Source organism: Amphiprion ocellaris, chromosome 22 (genome assembly GCF_022539595.1).
Source record: "Amphiprion ocellaris isolate individual 3 ecotype Okinawa chromosome 22, ASM2253959v1, whole genome shotgun sequence".
NCBI classification, from domain to species: domain Eukaryota; kingdom Metazoa; phylum Chordata; class Actinopteri; family Pomacentridae; genus Amphiprion; species Amphiprion ocellaris.
Window position 1 is genome coordinate 27254398 of NC_072787.1, and position 22596 is coordinate 27276993.

Consider the following 22596-nt stretch of genomic DNA (forward strand, 5'->3'; position numbering starts at 1 on the left):
TCTGTGTGTGTGTGTGTGTGTGTGTGTGTGTGTGTGTGTGTGTGTGTGTGTGTGTGTGTGTGTGTGTGTGTGTGTGTGTGTGTGTGTGTGTGATGGTTTGAAGAGATGTGAGGGATGTTTAGAAGAAGTTCGATTCTTTTTTTTTAATCTCAGGATTCAGCAACACAACAGCAACACAACAACAATACAACAACAACACAACACAAAAAGATCACATGTTGCCGTTGTGTTGTTTAAGACGAGGTGATGATTTCTGTTCTTCTGTGGTTGTAATTATCTTTACTGATGACACACACAGACACACACACTCGGTCTGTTGTGACATCAGAGATGTGATGCGGTGAAACATTCTGACTCTGCCCTGTGACACACGCACACACAAGTGCATCACACACACAACACTATTACAAACGCACATCTTCTCTTACACACACACACACACACGTGTACAATATTACACACAACTCATTATCTCACATAGACCCATGTACACACACACACACCATCACAAATGCACACATTTACACACAAAAACATGAGCCACGCTCACAAATCATCTAACAGACACACACATACACACAACCCTACTACACACACACACACACATCACATCACACAGACACACACATTTACACACAACATTATTACACAAACATGTACACACAACACATCATCACACACAGACACATTAACACACAACACTATGGAGTGCACACATGTACACACACACACACAACACCATCACAAAAAAAACACATTTACACTTAACATTATTACACAAACACGTACACACAACATGACTACACAACCTGGGTCTGTTGTGACACCGGTGATGTCATACGATGAGACATTCTGACTCCGCCCTCTGACACACTTCCTGTGAGTAGTGTCCTCAGGACGAATAAAGTTTATTGAATTTGAACTTTTCAGTTTAAACTTTATTGATAAAGATTCTGTTTCTCCTCCTCCTCTTCCTCGTCTTCATCCTCATCTTCCTCATCCTGTTCTTCATCCTCATCTTCCTCCACATCCTCCTCATCCTCCTCATCTTCCTCATCATCCTCCTCTTCATCTTCATCTTCCTTATCCTCATCTTCCTCATCCTCTTCCTCCTCTTCATCCTCATCTTCCTCTTTCTCATTATCCTCCTCTTCCTCATCCTCTTCATCTTCCTCATCCTCCTCTTCCTCATCCTCCTCTTCATCCTAATCCTCATCTTCCTCATCCACTTCCTCCTCTTCATCCTCCTCATCTTCCTCATCCTCCTCTTCATCCTCATCTGCCTCTTCCTCTTTCTCCTCATCCTCCTCTTCCTCATCCTCTTCATCTTCCTCATCCTCCTCTTCCTCATCCTCCTCTTCCTCATTACCCTCCTCTTCCTCTTCTTCCTCATCCTCTTCATCTTCCTCATCCTCCTCTTCCTCATCCTCCTCTTCCTCCTAATCCTCATCTTCCTCATCCTCCTCTTCCTCATCCTCATCTTCCTCATCCTCGTCTTCCTTATCCTCCTCATCCTCATCTTCCTCATCCTCCTCTTCCTCATCCTCTTCATCCTCATCTTCCTCTTCCTCTTTCTCCTCATCCTCCTTTTCCTCATCCTCTTCATCTTCCTCTTCCTCATCCTCCTCTTCATCCTCATCTTCCTCTTTCTCATTATCCTCCTCTTCCTCTTCTTCCTCATCCTCCTCTTCCTCATCCTCCTCATCCTTCTCATCCTCGTCTTCCTTATCCTCCTCATCCTCATCTTCCTCATCCTCCTCTTCCTCATCCTCCTCTTCCTCATCTTCCTCCTCCATCTCTCACATTCAGGTTTATTTTTCTGATCTTCTGAATCTTCAGATTCTTTGTCCTCCTCATCGATGTGATGTTTTATTTTACCTCCACTGTTCTGTCTGCCTTCACTTTCATTATTGATCCATCAGCTAATCAGTCAGCTGCTCGATCAGCTGATCAATCTGATCGATTTGTCTGTAAAATGCCCCAAAAAGTTCATTTAGCGACAGAAAAGCATTGGTCTCACATTTTAGTCGCAAGAAAACATTGAAATCGAACATTTCTGCTTACAGACGTGATTATTGATTATCAGGTTAGAAGGACAGTTTCCAATCAATCGACTTATTGATCGATCGCTTGGTTGGTAAAGCTGACAAAGAAAAAGTGAACGAGAGTCGACCTGCTGCTTAGTGTGTTAATGAATAGGGGATGTGTGTGTTAGGGAGGGTCTATGTGTGTGTGTGTGTGTGTGTGTGTGTGTGTGTGTGTGTGTGTGTGTGTGTGTGTGTGTGTGTCGTCTCAGGTGTGAACTGGGGGCTCTGCAGCAGTAGGTGTCGCCCACCAGACTCCATTCAGCTTTCAGTCCAAAACACAATGAACCTCCCCATGGGAAACACACACACATACACACACACACACACACACACACACACACACACACACTTATGCATAAACACACCAAAAGTGTGTGTGTGTGTGTGTGTGTGTTGCCCCCGAGGCAGACACACACACACACACACACAAAGGGGCTCTGAGTCTTTTCAGTCAAGTGAAACCTGGTCCTCCTCACAACGCCACACCCTATACACACACACACACACACACACACACACACACACACACACACACACACACACACACACACACACACACACACACACAGAGACACACACACACTGCTAAGAAACATAGAAACACATGGAGAAACACACACACAAAAACAACCAGAGACACACACACACACACACACACACACATAGAAACACATTAAACTACACACATATGCAGAAAATACACTTAAATACACATAAAACACAAAAATACACAAAAATACACACTTATATTAGGTAACACAGTGAAACACACACGCACTAAGAAACATAGAAACACATGGAGAAACACACACTAAACTACACATACATGCAGAAAACACACTTAAGTACACACAAAACACAAAAATACACACTTATATTAGGTAACACACACTGAAACACACACACACACACTAGGAAACACACATAGAAACACAGAAGATGGAGTTTTTTCTTCTTCATTGGTTTCTTGTTCATCTCCTCGCTCTGTCTCCTTCCTTTATATTTCAAAGTAAAAGCTTCAGTAATCATCCAAATCTGAGCTTTTTTTTTTTTTTTTGTCAGCTTTTTTTTTTATTAGATAGGCGCAGTGACAGAGAGACAGGAAACAGGGGAGAAGAGTCGGGGGAAGACATGCAGCAAAGGGCCGCGAGCGGGAATCAAACCCAGGTCAGCTGCATCGGGGACCAGCTCCTGTACGTGGGTCACCTGCTTAACCTGTTGAGCTATACGGGCGCCCCAAATCTGAGCTTTTATTTCTTCTTTTTTACTCACAAACTATCCTCACCTCAGTGGGGGAGGACTGGAGGTGGTGACGGGGGAGGGAGGTAGCCCTCCATCACTCCCCCCCCCCTTCCTGCTTCCTGTCTGTACAGGAAGTGAGGTCTCTGTGATGCTCATTGGCGACAGGCTGCGATGGAGGATAAAGGAGATCAGTGGTGCTTTAAGACTTTGTCCTCCCCCCTCCTCCCCCCTCCTCCCCCCTTCTCAGTGACTCATTAACTCCTTTATCTCCGCAGCACTTTGCTCTGGAGGAGACGCCATAAAACTCGCTATTGAGTGCGCTCAGTCCGCCTCGGATTCAAACCCTCAACCTCCTCATGGAGTTGCTTTTTAATCATGAAAAACTCCGAGTTTGGTTTAAATTCAAGCTCATGAATGTCTCTGAAGATGTTTATCATGTTTAGGTTTTAGTTTTATTTGTTGAAGTGGAAAAAATGGGAATTTATTATTTAAGTCCAAAATTTTCTCAGGTTCTCCCAGGTGTTACCCACACTGGAGAAATATTCAGTCCAGTTGAAAACTCTCAGAATTTTTGTCGCTTAACCGTTGGTTGCAGCTGAGTCACTAATACCTTCACGGTTGTGTCGAGGAAGGCAGAATTTTTTGTTTTTGACAGAATCTGGTTTGATCAAACGGTTTATTTTTGGTGATTTTTTTTAAACAACACGTGGAATCGAGTGTTTTTTTTTTTTTTTTTTTAAAGAAATATCTTCATTTCAGTGACACTTGAGTCTTTCAATGACCATCAGAAAAGTTGGAAACGAGATGATTTTCTCAGTTTTTACAGTTTCTGGCTGATAAATGGCGTCATTTAGGTGATTTGTGGTGAAGCTGTCGTTCAAACTTGCTGCTGGTTTTGTGGTTTGAAGAGTTCAGACGGAGATTAGAGGATGCAGAGGAGGAGGATAGAAAAGAGCATCTCTGGTCAGACGTCAGCTGAACTGCATCATCTTCTTACGTGTGTGAGTGTGTGTGCATGTCTCTCTCTGTGTGTGTGTGTGTGTGTGTGTGTGTGTGTGTGTGTGTGTGTGTGTGTGTGTGTGTGTGTGTGTGTGTGTGTGTGTGTGTGTGTGTGTGTGTGTGTGTGTGTGTGTGTGTGTCGCACATGAAGGCCGTATTCTTCGAACACAAAGGCGTCCATTATGGAGAGGAGAGTGGGAGTTTCTGTGTCCTCCGTCCGTCTTCGCTTTGTGTTTTTACACGTAACTTTATTCGTTTGGAATGAGGATCTTCATCCGTCCGATGCCGTGCATGCTGGGAAATCCATGCCACAGTGCATCTTCAGAACTAGATCTGAGGAGTTCGCTGCACTTTGGAGCTCTTAAAGTGGAAACTGAGCAGTTTCATGTTGAATTTTTGCTCTTTTTTTTTGAGCATTTTCACAGATTTAACATCCATCACAGCTTCCGTGAGGCCAAAGTAACGTTTTATGTTGATCAAACAAGAATTAAAACCCTGAAAATATAAAATTTACAGTAATATAAGACCAGAAAAGTTAATATGATCTGAATTAACTTATAATTAAGTCATTCTGGACACATTTTTAGTCATATTGGACAATTTCTCTTCATTTTAGGGAGGTTTAAGCTTCTTTTGATGCTGAGAAAATAGTTCCCATCAGATCTAAATGACTGAATGGTTCCATCAGAGGCCAGATTTGTAATTATTGACCCTTTAAAATCAAAAAAGTTTCAAATATCTGCTGAATTTAATGAATGCCAAGGTAAAGTTCCAGTTTTTTGATATTTTGACATTTTAAACTGCCAAAATAAGTCATTTTGGACAAAAAATGTTCATTTTGGAAAAGAATTAGTCATTTGGGATTGTTACTTATAAATAGTTCTAGATTAATTTTAATTTGGGAAATTTCAGGTGATTTTTGACATTTTTTTACTCATCTTAGAAAGATTTGTTATTACTTTAAACAGAGACAAACTGTTTCCATCACATCTAAATGACTGAATGGCTCCATTAGAGGCCAGATTTGTAATTATTGACTTTTAAAAAATGGGAAAAAGTTTCAAAAATCTGCTGAAATTAATGAATGCCAAAGATAAGGTTGTATTTTTTTTGGCTGTTTTGACGTGTTAAACTGCCAAAATACGTCAATTTTGACAAAAGTTTTACTCATTTTGGAATTTTTAAGTAGTTTTAGACGAGTTTTGTTTAATTTTAGGTAACTTTTGACAATTTTTTAATTTTAATTTAAAATAGTTCCTAGCAGATCTAAATGACTAAATGACTCCATTATAGGCTAAAATTTAAACTATTAAGTCTTAAAAATGGAAAGAAGTTTCCAATATGAACTGAATAAAACAGAAAAAATGAGAAATTAAACTGACTAAAATGTGTCAAAACTACCGAAATTAGACACAAAACTGATTAAAATGTGACAGAAAATGACAAATTGTGGCGCTAAATCACAATCTGGGACATAAATCAACCAAAACAGCAAAAAATTAATGCAAAACCACCAAAATTAGACCCAGACTGACAAAAATGTGTGAAAACCGCCAAAATGAGGCATTAAATTGACTAAAATGTGCAAAAAAGAGCAGTATGTGACCTAAAAACGACCAAAATTAGACACAGAATGACTAAAATGTGACGAAAAACTGTTGAAATTAGATACCAAATGATAAAAAATATGATGTAAAACTATCAAAATGAGGCATTTAACTGACAAAAATGTGTAAAAACTATTGAAATGAGACCCCAAATGACAAAAATGTGACATGGAACAAAAAAAACAGGCATTAAACTGACTCAAATGTACAAAAAAAAAAAAACGCAGAATGTGACGTTAAAATGACCAAAATTAGACACAAGATGACAAAAATGTGGCAAAACTAATGAAATTAGTCGTCTCTAATGTAAATGTTGGTGAGTTTTAGCTCTAACATTAGGTTAAAACTGAAACTAAAGATGTTTATTGATGAATTCTATTGAGGAGACAGAAGTGAACAGAAAGTCTTCAGGCGTCACTCAGTTCTGTTTTTTTTCTTTAAATGCTGATAATTAGAATTCAACAGGTTGAACAACTTGTTTTTAATCAGAAGACAGACGTTTGAGGTTTAAAGATGTGTTGTGTGTTACTGTGTGTTACTGTGTGTTACTGTGTGTTACTGTGTGTTACTGTGTGTTACTGTGTGTGTCGCCTTGAGGCCTGACGGGCTGAAACATGCCGGAGCCGGTTTGTTGAAGGCGGCTGATCCTGAGGTTTGTTTGAGCAGCAGAGATGCAGCGGTAACGCCCTGCTGCTGCTGATGTTCAGACTCCTGCTGCTTGTTTTTCTGTTTCCGACGCGTCATTAACAGATTAAACGTCCGTCGCACAACGTCGACGCAAACAGCTTTGAGCCCGTGGACGCACAACAGGTGTCGGGAGGTGACGACAGGAAGTTCAGAAGTCTCATTTTCCACCAAAACGGACATAAAATTACAAAAATGTGACTTAAAACAACCAAAATGAGACATAAAACTACAAAAATGTGTTGAAAACCACCAAAATAAGACATAAAACTGTAAAAATGTGACTTACAAAAATGAGATATGAAAGTACAAAAACATGTTGAAAACCTCTAAAATGAGACATAAAACTGTAAAAATGTGAATTTTAACCACTGAAATGAGAAATTAACCCATGAAATGTGAAGGAAAACGGCCAAAATGAGACATAAGACTGAATATGTGACAGGAAAACCAAAAAATGATACTGTAAAACTGTAAAAACATCATGTAAAATCTCCAAAATGACAATGTAACCAGCAAAATATGATGTAAAACCACTACAATGAGACACAAAACTGTGAAAATGTCATGGAAAGCCATTATAATGAGACACAACTATGAAAATATGATGCAAAAACATCAAAATGAGACATAAAACCATGAAAATGTGGCAGGAAAACAAAAAGTGAGACATAAAACTACAAAAATGTGATGCAAAACAATAAAAATGACACAGAAAATGACTAAAATCACATGTAGAATAACTTATAAGAAGCAAAGTGACCAAAAAAAGACTCTACGTAACAAAAATAAGATGTTAAACAATAAAAACGACATTTAAAATTTTAAAAATCCCCAAATATTGAGGTTTGTTGTGAGAGGAAACCAGCAGGGCCTCGATGGAACAACGTCAAAATGACTAGAAAGAGACAAAAAACGGACTGAAACATGACAGAGCTATTTCAAAGAGATGCAAAATGACTGCCAAGAGACACAAACAACTAAAAGGAAACAAAAAACAACCACAAATAGACACATAATGACCACAAAGAGACACAAAACCACCACAAAGAGACACAAAACAACCACAAAGAGACACACAACAACCACAAAGAGACATAAAACAGCACAAAGAGACACAAAACAACACAAAGAGACACAAAACACCACAAACAGACAAACACTGCATTATCCTCCAGTCAGACTTCAGGTCTTCAGCAGCTGCAGAGAAACTCGGACTGAAGATGGAAGAAAAACAGCAGCTTGTTGGAGCAGAGACGCTGTTATGGATGTGGCCAGCTGTGTGTGTGTGTGTGTTACTGTGTGTGTGTGTGTGTGTGTGTGTGTGTGTGTGTGTGTAGAAGTGTGTAGAAGTGTGTAGATGTGTTGTCCCACTTTGTCTCTAACACACTAGTTTCTGTCAGACTGAAAATATGTGGACTGTGTGTGTTAGCAGGCGTTGTGTGTAGATGTGTGTGTGCCCCAGCTGTTGTGTGTGTGTGTGTGTGTGTGTGTGTGTGTGTGTGTGTGTGTGTGTGTGTGTGTGTGTGTGTGTGTGTGTGTGTGTGTGTGTGTGGTGGATGAATGTGTCGCTTGTTGAGCAGAGAGACAACTGCTGGAGGAGGAGGCTGGACTCCTGCAGAGAAGGATGGAGAGGAGAAAGTATTCAGCCGACAGAAAGCCTCTTAGACGAAGAAAACATCAGAAGGAAAGAAATAGAGGAAGAAACACACCTAGAGACACGTCTACACAACCAAAGGTACCGCAAAGTGACAAATACCTGACGCACAACGACCAAAAAGATGCAAAATGACTGAAATCTGATGGAAAATATGAACCAAAATGTGACAGAATGCCAAAAATATATCGGTTTAATGGCAAAACGACCATAAAGAGACACAAAAGAGACACAAAACAACCAGAAAGAGACACAAAACAACCACAAAGAGGCACAAAATGGCCAAAATGTGATGCAGAACTGATGAAATGAGACATCAAATTATAAAAATATGATGTAAAACTACCAAAATGAGATATTAAAGGACCAAAATATGATATAAAATGACAAAAATGTGATGACAAACTCAAAATTTAGACATTATACTGACTAAATATGCAAAAAAGACCAGAATGAGACATAAAAATAACCAAAATTAGACACACACTGACTAAAATTTGATGCAAAACTATGAAAATTAGACACCAAATGAAAAAATATAACATAACGCTCCCAAAAAGAGACATTACACTGACTAAAATGTGTAAAAGCGAACAAAATGAGACATTAAAGTGACAAAAATGTGTAAAAATTATTGAAATGAGACCCCAAATAATAAAAATGTGATGTGGAACTAAAAAAATGAGGCATTAAATGGACTAAAATGTGCAAAAAGAGAGCAGAATGTGATGTAAAAACAACCAAAATTAGACAGAAAATGCTAAAATATGACTTAAAACACAAATAAGAGACATTACACTGACCAAAATGTGTAAAAACAAACAAAATGAGACATTAAAGTGACAAAAATGTGTAAAAACTATTGAAATGAGGCCCCAAATGATAAAAATCTGGTGTAAAACTATCAAAATTAGACACACAATGATAAAAATATGACATATAACTCCAAGAAGAGACATTAAACTGACTAAAATGCATTGAAACAGTGACACAAACTACCAAAATTAAACAAAATGAAAAAAAATGTGCGAAAACCCCCAAAATGAGACGTTAAACTGATTTAAATGTGTAAAAACTATAGTCATGAGGCATTAAAATGACAAAAATGTGACGTAAAACTACCAAAATGAGGCGTTAAAGTGACTAAATATGCAAAAAAGAGCAGAGTGAGACATAAAAACGACCAAAATTAGACCCAAAATGACTAAAAACTGATGTAAAACTGAGGAAACGTGACCTTAAATCGCTTCAACAATCCAGAAAGTCGTTTGTCGAGTTTGTTTTTGTGTTTTGTTTTGTTTTTTTGTCGCCTGTTGGGACTCACGTCTGATGTCGCTTTAACAGTTGGAACCTGAAGAACTGATGTTCTGCAGCAAACATCTGCTGTTTCTGGACACACACACACACACACACACACACACACACACAGTAACACACACACACACACACACACACACACAGTAACACACACACACACACAGTAACACACACACACAGTAACACACACACACACACAGTAACACACACACACACACACACACACACAGTTAGCACGGCCAGGTTAGCATCTGTTAGCTCGCTGTGAATGAATGGAGGCTCAGAGGTCGCTGGCTGTCGGAGACACCTGTTAGTGTGTGTTCCTGTGTGTGTTACTGTGTGTGTTACTGTGTGTGTGTGACAGCTGCTCAGCACGTTGACAAGCACCCCCCTCACCCTCCATCACCCCCCTCACCCTCCATCACCCCCCTCACCCTCCATCACCCCCCTCACCCTCCATCACCCTCCATCACCCTCCATCACCCTCCAGTGTGTCTGTAATTACAGAAGAAAGATGGAGGAGTGAAACATAACGGAGGAAAATGTTGAATTAAGGACTGTTTGGATCTCAGTCACCGGAAAAAGACAAAAGAGGACGCTCAAAATGAGACACAAAACCACAAAATGTGTTAAAACCAACAAAATGAGGCAGAAAATGTGATGTAAAACCAGTGTGATGAGACATAAAACCATAAAAATGTGACTTAAAACGACCAAAATCAGACATGAAACGACAAAAACCACCAAAATGAGAAATGAACCCACAAAATGAGAGGTAAAACCAACAAAATGAAAAATTAACTCACAAAATGTGATGGAAAACCACCTAAATGAGACATAATTATGAGAATATTACATTTAAAAACTACAAAATGAGACACAAAACGATAAAAAATGTGTTGAAAACCAACAAAATAAGGCAGAAAATTACAAAAATGTGATGTGAAAACCCCAAAACAAGACATAAAATGACAAAAATGTGTTACAAACCAACAAAAAGAGGCATAAAACTGTAAAATTTAATGTGAAACAACTAAAATGAGATAATTCTGAAAGTATGATGTTAAAAACTCCAAAACGAGACATAAACTGTGAAAATGTGACGGGAAAACAAAAAATGAGACCTAAAACTACAAAGATGTGATGTACAACAACAAATATAGGACGCAAAATAAGACTGAATAATAAAAATAAAATGTTAAGCAATGAAAATGTGCAAGAAAATGACTAAAATCAGCTGTGAAATAACAAAAATTGAGACTTAAAAACTAAAATATGATGTGCAACAACAAAAGTAACATGTAAAATAATAAAAAATAGGCATTAAATTGCTAAAGGTAAATGAGACGTAAAATCAATAAAATTAGACAATCAATAAAAGATTAAACACAAAAGTGAGTTATTAATCGGCAAAAATGAAATGTAAAATCAATACGTTGAGATATACAAGCAATAAAATGAGACTCAACGACAGTGAGATGTAAATTCTATAAAAAATTAGATATAAATCAATAAAATGAGATGTAAAATTAATAAACTGAGATATAAAATCAATAAATTAGCAAAACAAAAATGAGATAAAATCAATAAAATGAGATGTAAGTTCTATCAAATTAAATATAAATCGACAACAGTTAGATCTGAAATCAATAAAATGAGATAAAAAGCAACAAAAATTAGATAAAACAACGAGATGTAAAATCAATAAACTGAGATCTAAAATCAATAAACTGAGATCTAAAATAAATAAAATGAGATATAAAATCAATGACAAGATCAAATGGCAAAAATGAGATATGAAACAACAAAAATAGACAAGGAGTCATTGAGATATAAAATCAGTAAAATGAGATGTAAAAACAATAAAATGAGATATAAAGTGTTTAAAATGACATCTAAACCATCTAAATCTGATCTCAGTAAACTTTAAATCCTCTCTCTAACTCTGTTTCCTCTAAATCTCCTCATCACCGGTCAGCTGATGCCGCTTTCTGCAGCCGTTTTCATTTTCTGGCCGTTGCCATGCCAACGCCGGCACCCAGAAGCAGGAAGTAATACCGCCGTGTCATCCTGCGGAGCGTCATACGTGGGCTTAGCGTGTCGCAGGCGTGTGGAGTCTCTGAGCACATGACGGGTTAAACAGTAACCGCTGATAAGGAGAGGCAGCAGCCAGCTGGCCAATCAGACGTCGGCTTGCACCCAGCGTGGCGGGCAGGCGGCCAATCAGGGCAGAGTTTGTTCTGTGGAGCGGCCGGTCCGGTCCGACTGGATTCTCTGCTTCTCCTCTCACTTCTGCTTTCTGCTCGTTTCTCACAGACGTTGTGAAACACGAGGAGCTGCAGCAGAGAAAGAAAAAGCCACAAAAACTCAACCTTTAGCTTCATTCTGGATCCTTTAAACTCCACAAAAACACATTTAACTTCATTCTAGATCCTGTAAACTCCACAAAAACACATTTAACTTCATTCTGGATCCTGTAAACTCCACAAAAACACATTTAACTTCGTTCTAGATCCTTTAAATCCCACAAAAACACATTTAACTTCATTTTAGATCCTTTAAACTCCACAAAAACACATTTAACTTCATTCTAGATCCTTTAAACTCCACAAAAACTCAGCGTTTAGCTTCATTCTAGTTCCTTTAAACTCTAGGAAGCAGCTTCTGGGTGTTTGTTTTCTAACTGTGGATCATTTTCAATCTAAAGTCCTGCAGATCTACAGAGGCAGGATGAAGGAGGAGGAGAGAGATGCAAAAAATATGTGTTCTATTAGTAGGAGTCAGAATGACACAAAGAGACAAAAAGATGCAAAAAAAATGGCTCAAAAGTAGAAAAAGACTGAAAAATCTGACAAAAACATGCTAAAATATAATGAAAATGACACAAAAATCGCACAGGAAGATGCTGCAATGGCACAAAATCACACAAAAAGATACTGAAACATAACAAAACTGATGCAAAAATGAGTAAAATCGCACAAAGATGACATAGCAGATACTAAATGTCAAAAAGTTGCTAAAATCACACAAAAAGATGCTAAAATATAATGAAAATGACACTAAACTGAATTTTTGTCACCTGACTGTTGGTGTCAGCTGACTCACTAAGGGCTCTACACTTGTGACGAGAAATACAGAATTTTTTGTTTTTGACAGATTCTGTTTGGCATAAATGGTTGATTTTTGGCAAATTTTTAAACAGACTTGTAGGAAAACATGATGTTGGTTTAATGTCACAAGTTTAAGCTGAGATTTTGTTATTTGCTCCTGATGAAACGGCACATCGCTGATGATTAGTTTGAAAACTTGGGGAATTTTTGTAAAGTGACTGTTAAGCTTAGCTACATCATTCATGGCTTGTTGGTTTCACAGAAGAATGCAGAATTTTCTGTTTTTGACAGAATCTGGGTACAATGAATTGTTTATTTTTGGCTAATTTTTAAACAAGACATGTAGAGTAAAGTTTCATTTTGATTAAATATTGTGATTTTAAGCTGAGATTTTGTTATTTGCGCCTGATAAAATGGCATATCGCTGATAATTAGTTTGTAAAGTCAGTGAATTTTTGTAATGTGGCTGTTGGTCACAGCTGCGTCATTCATGGCTTGTTGGTTGCACAGAAGAGTTTGGATTTTTTTTTTTTTTTTTTTTTTTTTTTTTTTACCGAATCAGGTTTGTGTGAGCCGTTTATTTTTTGACAATTTTTGAAAAATGAGACCTAAAGAATAAAGTTTCATTTTGATTAAATATTGTGATTTTAAACTCAGATTTTCCTAATTTTCTCGCTGAAACTGCACATCTCTGGTAATTAGTTTGTAAAGTCAATGAATTTTCTTAAAGTGAATGTTGGTCTCAGCTACATCACTCATGACTTGTTGGTTGCACAGAAGAATGTAGAATTATTTGGTTTTGACAGAATCTGGTTAAAGTGAACTGTTTATTTTTGGCTAATTTTTAAGTGAGACATGAATTGTTTATTTTTCGGAGAATAAAGTTTATTTTTTTGACTTAATATCTCAGATTTGATTAATTTCACCAATTAAACAACACAGGACTTGTGGGTAGTTCAGGGACCATCAGAAAGTTGAATATCTGGCATTTTTTTCAGTTTTTACACTCTGTAGGTCAGATAAATGGTGTCATTGTGGTGATTTTTTTAAACATGCTTTTCACAGCTGGCTGCAGATTTAGTGTCTGACAGAATCAAACAGCTGTTAATAATTAATTCTCTTCTGTTTGCGCTCCGTTCCATCCTCATTCTGCAGAAAGTGTTTAACAGGATGAATCTTTCTCCATCTGAGTGGAGGTTTTTGCTCCGTTGCTGCTGCTGTTGTCGTGGATGCGTTTAGGATTTCTCTGTTCTTTCCTCGTGGTTTTCCCTCCTCACGCTGCTCAGGTGTTCCTCCTCCTCCACCCTCGGGTTTCCTCTCCTCCTGCACTTGTCCATGCCTGTCAACCCGAAGCCGAGCGGCATTCTTCAGCGCACGCATTCCTCATCCTGCTCGGCGGGTTATTTTTACCTCCAGAGTGAGTTACAGGCGGCCTCTGGAAGCATCGTCTCCCGCTCAGACCTAACCTCGGCTTCTGCATCATCATTCCTGCCGCTGGTTCCCAGTAAACCCAATAAACCCGCTTACAGAGTAACGCCGCTGACCAGCTAATGGTTCACGCTGGCCGTGAGCTGTGGTTAAAAGACAACAGGCTGCTTAACATGTTTGACATTTACATGATGCTGTGGAGCAGAAACACAGAAACACCTGCTGGATGACTGAACGCAGTTTAAAAGTACAAATAAATACACAAAACATGCAAAAATGAAACAGTAAGATGCTAAAATGACACAAAATTGGTCAAATAAAGACATAAAAAGATGCATAAATGACACAAAAGAGTAAAAAGACTGAAAAATCTGACACCAAGATCCAAGAAGATGTTACAATATAATGAAAATTACACAAAAATGAATGGAAAATATGCAAAAATGACATAAAAAGATGCTAAAATGTAATGAAAATAACACAAAAATGAGTAAAATCGCACAAAAATGACAGAACAGATGCTAAAATGACAAAAAGATGCAAAAATTTAGTACGTTACACAAAAATGGGTAAAAAAAAAGCTGACAAAAATGAAACTAAATGAATTTTTAAAAAATGCAAAAATCACATCTTTATTGTGATTAAAATAAAATAAAAATTACACAAAAATGAGTACAAAGAAACAAAAATGGCACAAAAAGATGCAATAATATCATGAAAATGACATAAAAATTCGCAAAAAAACAAAAATCACAGAAAAATATGCTAAAATATAATGAAAATGACAAAATGAGTATAAAAAGACAGTAAAATGACACAAAAATGACACAAAAATGACACAAAAGTGAATTTTTGTTGCGTGACTGTTGGTCTCAGCTGACTCACTAAGGGCTTTGTGGTTGTGATGAGAAATGCAGAATTTTTTGTTTGTTTGCAGAATCTGTTGAGCATAAATGGTTGATTCTTGGCAAATTTTCAAACAAGACTTGTAAAATAAAGTGATGATGGTTAAATATCATGATTTTAAGCTCAGATTTTGTTAATTGTTCCTCATGAAATGGTACATCACTGATAATTAGTTTGAAAACTTTGTGAATTTTCTTAATTTGACTGTTGGTCTCAGCTACATCATTCATGGCTTGTTGGTTTTACAGAAGAAAGCAGAATTTTTATTTTTTGACAGATTCTGGTTCAAGTGAACCATTTATTTTTGGAGAATTTTTTTAAAAATTTTGATTAAATATTGCGATTTTAAACTCAGATTTTGTTATTGGTTCCTGGTGAAATGGCACATCTCTGGTGATTTACTTTGAAAAGTCAATCAATTTTCTTAAAATGACTTAATCACAGCTACATCATTCATGACTTATTGGTTGCACAGAAAAATGCAGAATTTTTAGTTTTTGACAGAATCCTGTTCAAATGAACTGTTTATTTTGGGGATTTTTTTAAGTGAGACCTGTAGAATAAAGTTTCATTTTGGTTAAGTATTGTGATTTTAAGCTCAGATTTTCTCATCATCTCCGGTGATTAGCTCGAGGAGTCGGCAGCATCTCTGCTCCTCATCGTTTCGTCGTCATTATATGTGGCGTTGATCAGCGTAAACCCTCAACGCTGCTGGAATGAACGACGGTTGGTGGTCTTAAGCTGCGTGGAGCTGTTTAGCGCTGCAAAGCTACAAACAATGCAGCCGAACAAAGCTAAGGCCAGTTAGCGGGGCTAGCTCATTAGCTGCAGGCTTAGCGGGGGCTTTGTGCGCCGGAGGGGGAACATGGTGATAAATCCTGGTTTAGGTGGGAGCCGAGGCACCTCCCTATGTCGGCTTACGCCTCCTCTATCTGCTCCAGGCTCAGCCCATTAGCAGAGGCAGCAGCTCTGCTTTTATTTCAGGTGTTTAAACCGTCCTGCTAGCATCACAATCCACAGAGTTTAGGCTGGAATATGCGTCAAATGCCTCAAATCTCACCTTAATTAGTCATCAAAAGCACATTTTTAGATGCGTCTCCCAAAAAAGACCTCCTAAGTACTAGAGAACAACGAAAGTTTCATTTTTAAAAATTATTTCATGACTAATCAGGTTGTAGCTAACATTAGCACGCCACCTCACTGCTGCAGAACTACCTGAGAATAAGTTAGTTCTGAACTTAGTAGTAGAGTATTAAAGTAATTCAGTGACAGTTAGTGGCACAAAGCAACCAAAAGGTGCTAAAAGTGAATTTGGCACGCTTGATTTTCTAAAATATAAACATGTGCTGAAAATGATGACATTCTGGCTATTTCTGCAGTAATAAGGAGCTTGATTGTTTTGCTGGCGCCTGAGAAGGATTTTTTGTTTATATTTTGGAAAATTAACTATTTTAACAGGTTTTGTTTGCTGTGCATCATCCATTATTTACTTAAAAACTTGATAGATCTTGTTCTGGATTGGTTTGGGGTGGTTTTAGACTTGGTTTTGACCTGATTCTATGCTGGTTTTAGGACGGTTTTATCCTGGTTTTATCCTGGTTTTAGGCTTGGTAATGGTCAGCTACCATTGAACTTGTTCTGGATTGGTTTTAGACCAGTTTTAGGCTCGTTAGCTGGTTTTACAGCGGTTTTTGACAGGTTGTATTCTGGTATCAGTGATTTTAGGTTTTGAATTGAGGTTGGACAGATTCTGGTTTAAGAATTTGACTGGATTTGGGATGTCGTTAGATGAATTATAAACTGATTTTTTAACTAATTTTTGACTTTGTTCTGAACTGATTGTAGATGAGTTCTGGGCAGGTTTCGGACTTCCTTTAGACTTGGTTTTAGGTTTGGTTTTGAACTAGTTTTAGTGTTTTGTTGCAGGTTTCAGACTAGTTTCAGACCTGGTTCATGCTGGTTTTAGATTAATTTTGAACTTGTGTTGGGCAGGTCTTAGACTTTGCTTTCAGGTTTAGTTTTAGGCTTGGTTTTAGGCTTAGTTTTGAAATGATTCTACGCTGGTTTTTGGCACCATTTAGGCTGGTTTTAGTTACTTTTGAACGTGTTTTTGGACTGGTTGAAGACCAGTTTTAGACATAGTTTGAACTGCTTCTACACTGGTTTTTGGCACCATTTAGACTTGTTTCAGACTGGTTTTACAGTTACTTTTGAACTCGTTTTGGACAGTTTTAGATTCGATTTTGACCTGATTTTGGACTGATTTTCAGCTGGTTTAAGCCTTTGTGTGTGGTTTTGGATTTGGTTTTAAGGAGGGTGTTTACAACTTGTCATTGGACTGGACTTAGACTAGTTTGAAACTTGTTTTTAGGCCGGTTTTACAGTTACTTTTGAACTTGTTTTGGACTGGTTGAAGACCAGTTTTAGACATAGTTTTGAGCTCATTTCACGCTGGTTTTTAGGAGGTTGTCTGCTGGCTTCTGGCTTTGTTTTAGACTACTTTCAGACTTGGTCTTAGACTAGGTTCCAATCTGATTTTGGCGTTATAATAGCTAATTTAGCATGCTTCATGTTCCATAATGTAAACAAACCAGGTCACGCTGATGCTCCTCATGACTTGCTTCAGAAATCTCCCGTTTTTTCCGTTTTATTCAGAGTTGTTCGTGTTTAGTTATCAGCTCATCGGTTAGCAGGAGGCGCTAACTGTGAATTCATCGCACTTAAGTTCACAAAATCTAAACAAACACGTGTTTAAATGTGAGATTCTGGAAACTTCAGCAAGAATAAAGATTCTTGTTGTTGGATACAAGTAAAGTCCAGGTAGATTTTCCATAATCTGAATAAATGATGGCATAAAACTGGTGTTCATGTTTGAGTTTCGTGTTTCTACTGTAAAGTGAGTTCCAGTGATGTCGACGTCTTCAGTCCTTCTGTTTTCCTCTCATCCTCCTCACCTCCATCCTCATGTTGCCTCCTAATTAGTCTTACCAGCCCTCTAAGCTCTTAATCTTCCCCTCGCTGCGTCTCCATCCCCCCTCTGTTTTTCCTCCATCATCCCTCCATCCATAAATACATCGGCGAGCCGTGCAGCCTGTTGCATTCCCTTATCCGTCCATCTTTTTCCTCCTATCTTGTGTTTTCTGTCTCCCCTCAGCCTCACCTCACTTCGCCTCCTCCATCAGCAGCAGATTATCGTCTTTGTGCCGCTCAGTTTAAGCCTCCGTTTGCGCCGCACGTCGCCTTTTTGCTGCTTCTTTTGTTTCAGTTTTAACCCTCTGAGCGTCACATTTTCCCTCACTTTTTAAATGCACACGTTCAGCCAGAAGAGCAGAGAACTCAGAAATGTCTAATTATGAAATAAAACCATAAAAAAGATTATTTTACAGAATTTTTTAACAAGAAACGAGTGTGTGGGGAAAAATGTGTCTCCAAATACTGTAGATAATTCAACGTTTGCTTTTTAAATTTATTTCTCTACTTTTTTGCCATGTGACTGTTGGTCACAGCTGAGTCACCAATGGCTTCATAGATCCAATGAAAAGTGCAGAATTTTTAGTTTTAGACTAAATTTAGTTTTAATGAAGAGTTTATTTTTGGCTGATTTTAATTAGAATGTTTTTGAGATGTGACTGTTGGTCGCAGCTGAGTCGCTGATGGCTTCACGGTTGTTGCACAGAGTGCAGAATTTTTTGCATATTTACAAAATCTGGTTAAAGTAAATTATTTATTTCAAAAAAGACATGCAGTATAAAGCGATTTTCATGAAATCAAACAACTTTCTGACTTAGATTCTCTGCTCTACAGTCTGCAGTTCACCTGAAAAGTCACAGATTTTTATTAAATTCTCTGTTGGTCACAGCTGAGTTACAAATGGCTGAACACATCTGGCTAAAAGTGCAGAAGTTTTAGTTTTATATAAAATTTTGTTTTAATAAACAGTTTATTTTTGGCAATTTTTTAAATGAGACCTGCTAAATGTAGTGATTTTGACGAAAAAAGCTTGAATTTTCCTCTCTGCTCTGTGGAACACTTCCTGCAGTTCAGCCGAAAATTCACAGATTTTTAACAACCAAACTGTTGGTCAGAGTAAAGACAATCATGGCTTCTTGGTTGCGTCAGGATGTGCAGAATTTTTATTTTTTTACGACATCAGGTTAATGCAAACGGTTAATTTTTGGCAGATTTTTAAAATAAGGCGTAGAATAGAGATTTTTGCTGAACTATAGAACAGCACATTACGGATGAGTAGTTCAGGGACTGTTGGAAAGTTGAAAATCAGACAATTCTGTTTTTACGGCTTCTTGCTCTGTTAACGTTGGTGATCATATAGAGATGCCATGCCTTTTAAACTTGCTGGTGGGTTTTGTTGTTCAGAGGGTTGAACTGAGGTGCTAAACTTCTCCAGATTAATCCTCCTGCAGTTGATAAACTGCACAGAATGTGGGTTTTTCCCCCCCAGCTTCATAAATAATCTTATTTTGTCCTCACCTCCTCTTCAGAGGCTAAATTACTGCTAAATATTTGTGAATGAGGAGTTTGACCCAGAAAGCAGCTGCTGTAAAGCGGAGTTTTCCGTGTCAGAGTCTCCCTGTTATCTCCCATTGGCCTACATTGTGCAGATAGTGGGTATCTGTGTTTCCCATGATGCACCGCTGCAGGTTCAGGTTGTTATCTGGATCCTATCGGCGTGTCGACCTGTGTACTTTGAGACCCGCTTTTGTGTGACGTCGGACCTGAACTCTTTAGTGGTTTTAAATAATAAAACTTTCCCTCGGGTCCGTTTGTGTCTCACAGCTTTTTTATTTGTGCGTCGTTTATCGTGTTTACGTTCCCGATGTGCACAAAAACACGACGTTTGTCCCCGTTAACTCTGTGGGTAGAAGTTCATGTTTGTTTATTTTGTTGTAAATGTTTGTTTTCCTTGAGAAATGTTTGTGTGTTTGTCTCTGTGCACTAACGTGGTTGTTTTTGTTGTCTAAATATGTGTTTATTTGTTGTGAGTTTATGAATGTGTTGGTTTTGTTGTGTTTATTGTTTGTTTTGTAAACAACTAGTGTTTTATACAGCTGTTTCTTGTATTTGTCTTGTCGTGGGTCAGTGTCTGTGTGTGTTTGTTGTGTAAACTTGTTTGTTTCATTGTTGTCTTGTTGTGGGTCAGTGTCTGTGAACTTGTTTGTTTTGTTGTGTAAATCTGTGAATTTGTGTTTTGCGTGACTGCGTTTCTTTTTTGTTTTTTTGCTTCTTGTTTACGTGTTTACTTTGTTTATTTTGTTGTAAATTTGTTGTTGTTTATATCTGTGAATTTTGTTTGTTGTTTACCCTGTTTGTGTTCTGCTGTTTGTAAATGTGTGTTTGTTTATTGTGTAATCTGTGATTTTGTATTTTGTGTAACTGATAGTTTCCTCCTTGGTTAACGGTGTTTGTTTGTTTGTTGTTGTTTACACCTGTGTGTGTGTGTGTGTGTGTGTGTGTGTGTGTGTGTGTGTGTGTGTGTGTGTGTGTGTGTGTGTGTGTGTGTGTGTGTGTGTGTGTGTGTGTGTTACTGATTGTCTCTCTGTGCTCTCCCCCTGCAGTGTGAGCAGTGGTTGCAGACACACACACAACAAACCCCGCCCCCTCCCGCCCCGAGACTCGAGCCGATCGATCGATCGTTGCTTTCCGATCAGGACGGTAAATATGCTCCTCCTCCTCCTCCTCCTCCTTCATCCTCCATCACCGCCTCCTCCTGTCTCTCCTCCTCATCCTCATCCTTCATCCCTCCTCTGACGTTTCCTCCACGGTCGGAGTCGCACCTGCATCACCTTCCCTCCTCTGTCCTGTGACACCTTCGGGTGCTGTCGGCCGTTTCCTGTTTCTCCCTTTGTTCCGCCCTCACGGCTCTCAGTGCGGCTCTGTCTATTTCCTGAAGCTCTTCGTTCCCTCGCTGCCTCCTCTGCTTCAGCTTGCATGGCGTTTGGTCATCTTTGGCGTCTCGCTCAGCGACTGTTTTCAGCTTCTGTCTCGACGATGTTTGTAGTTTAACCCTCTGAACCCCAGCGAGAAGTTTCTCTTTGCCACATTTTGTGCAGAAAATTGTGATTTTGGTGTTTATTAATTTAGTTTAATTTAGTTTTTTTTTTTGCTTATGTTGGTGTTCATAGCTAAAATAGCTAACTAGCATCCTTTTGTGTTTATATATATATATATATATATATATATATATATATATATATATATATATATATATATATATATATATATATATATATATATATATATATATTGCTAACAAATGCTAAGTAGGGGCTAGTACAATGATTATTAAATGCTTGGTTCAAAAAGGGCTGTAAATGATGCTAGCTCAGTGTGCTAACGCTGTTTAGCTTGTGGGTGGAGCAGTTTGTGGCACAACAGCAGGAAAATGAATGCAGAAGATAGTATTTTTGGTGTTTATTAATTGAACTGAATTTAGTTTTTATGCTTATGTTGGTGTTGGCAGTTGAAATAACTAACTTGCATCCTTTTGCTAAGAAATGCTAAATAGGGGCTTGCATGATCAAAATAGCACAATAGTAGCTTTGCATTCCACCAACCAGTTGCTTTTACGTTATTTGAACTTTTTAGCACTACAAAAATGAGTAGGGATGCTAAGCTATGCTAGCTACCAGGCTGTAGTAAGCAGTAATGCTCTCTGCTGTTGTAGGGCTGTAAATAATTCTGGAAATGACACAAATCAATATTTACATTTGCACAAGAAATTAGTAGAATTTAAAATCTCACTGATCAGCTGCATTGACAAAAAATAAATTAATGCAGGAATGTTTTTAAAACATACTTAACAGTGAAATTTTTAGCCATAAAAACAACTAACAGATCCTTAAAGTTGAATATATATGTAAATATATATGTGAAAGATGATTAAAGTTTTTTCCACTTATGTTTCATTATGTATTTTTCATTATAAAAAATAGTAAACTTTTTTGTAGCTGTATAGGAAAGTCATCTTTATTTTTTTAGCCATGAAAACAACACAAAAAATCCCCAAAATAAAAGTATGTGTGTAACTGTATTGCACAAGAAAGCAGGAGGTAAAATCCTCCTGATGGACTGCATCGACAATAAACAAATAATGTGGAGTTTTAAAAGAACTCTAGAGTGAATTTTAGTAAATTTTCAACCATTAAATCGACACAAAAAATCCCTAAAATAAAAATATATATGTTAAAGTAGTGAAATAGAATAAAAGATGTGAATATTTTAAATTGATTTTCACTTTTTTTCACACAAGAAAGCAGGAGGTAAAATGCTCCTGATGGACTGCATCGACAAAAAGCAAATAATCTAAAGTTTTAAAAGAACTCAAGTGAATTTTAGTGAATTTTCAACCATTAAATCGAGACAAATGGCTGTATGTTTCAGGTTTTTGATGCTCGCTGCAGATTCTCATGCAGAACTTTGTGTTTGGTAAGATGGGCGGCTCTCACACACACAGGATGAATGTGTGTGTGTGTGAGTGTAGGAATCTGCGAGCTGATTGGCCGAGAGCCGGCAGACATTTTCCACAGCGGTGCCGCTCTGTG

General features: G+C 37.9%; 1 protein-coding gene across 3 annotated transcripts in view; it reads left to right on the forward strand.

Moving 5' to 3' along the window:
- The window catches only part of rreb1a (ras responsive element binding protein 1a), a 76956-nt gene that overhangs the window by 17649 nt on the left and 36711 nt on the right, over positions 1 to 22596 (forward strand). For 2 of the 3 annotated variants that reach the window (XM_055007305.1, XM_055007306.1), the window contains exon 2: positions 20611 to 20707. Coding sequence is in view for 1 of the 3 variants with exons in the window: in XM_055007304.1 (XP_054863279.1) it covers positions 8247 to 8357; positions 20611 to 20707 (208 nt within the window). In the remaining 2 variants the exon portion in view is untranslated. Of the gene's footprint in view, positions 1 to 5131; positions 8358 to 20610; positions 20708 to 22596 lie in introns of those variants that run through there. The other variant, XM_055007304.1, reaches the window with a different exon arrangement.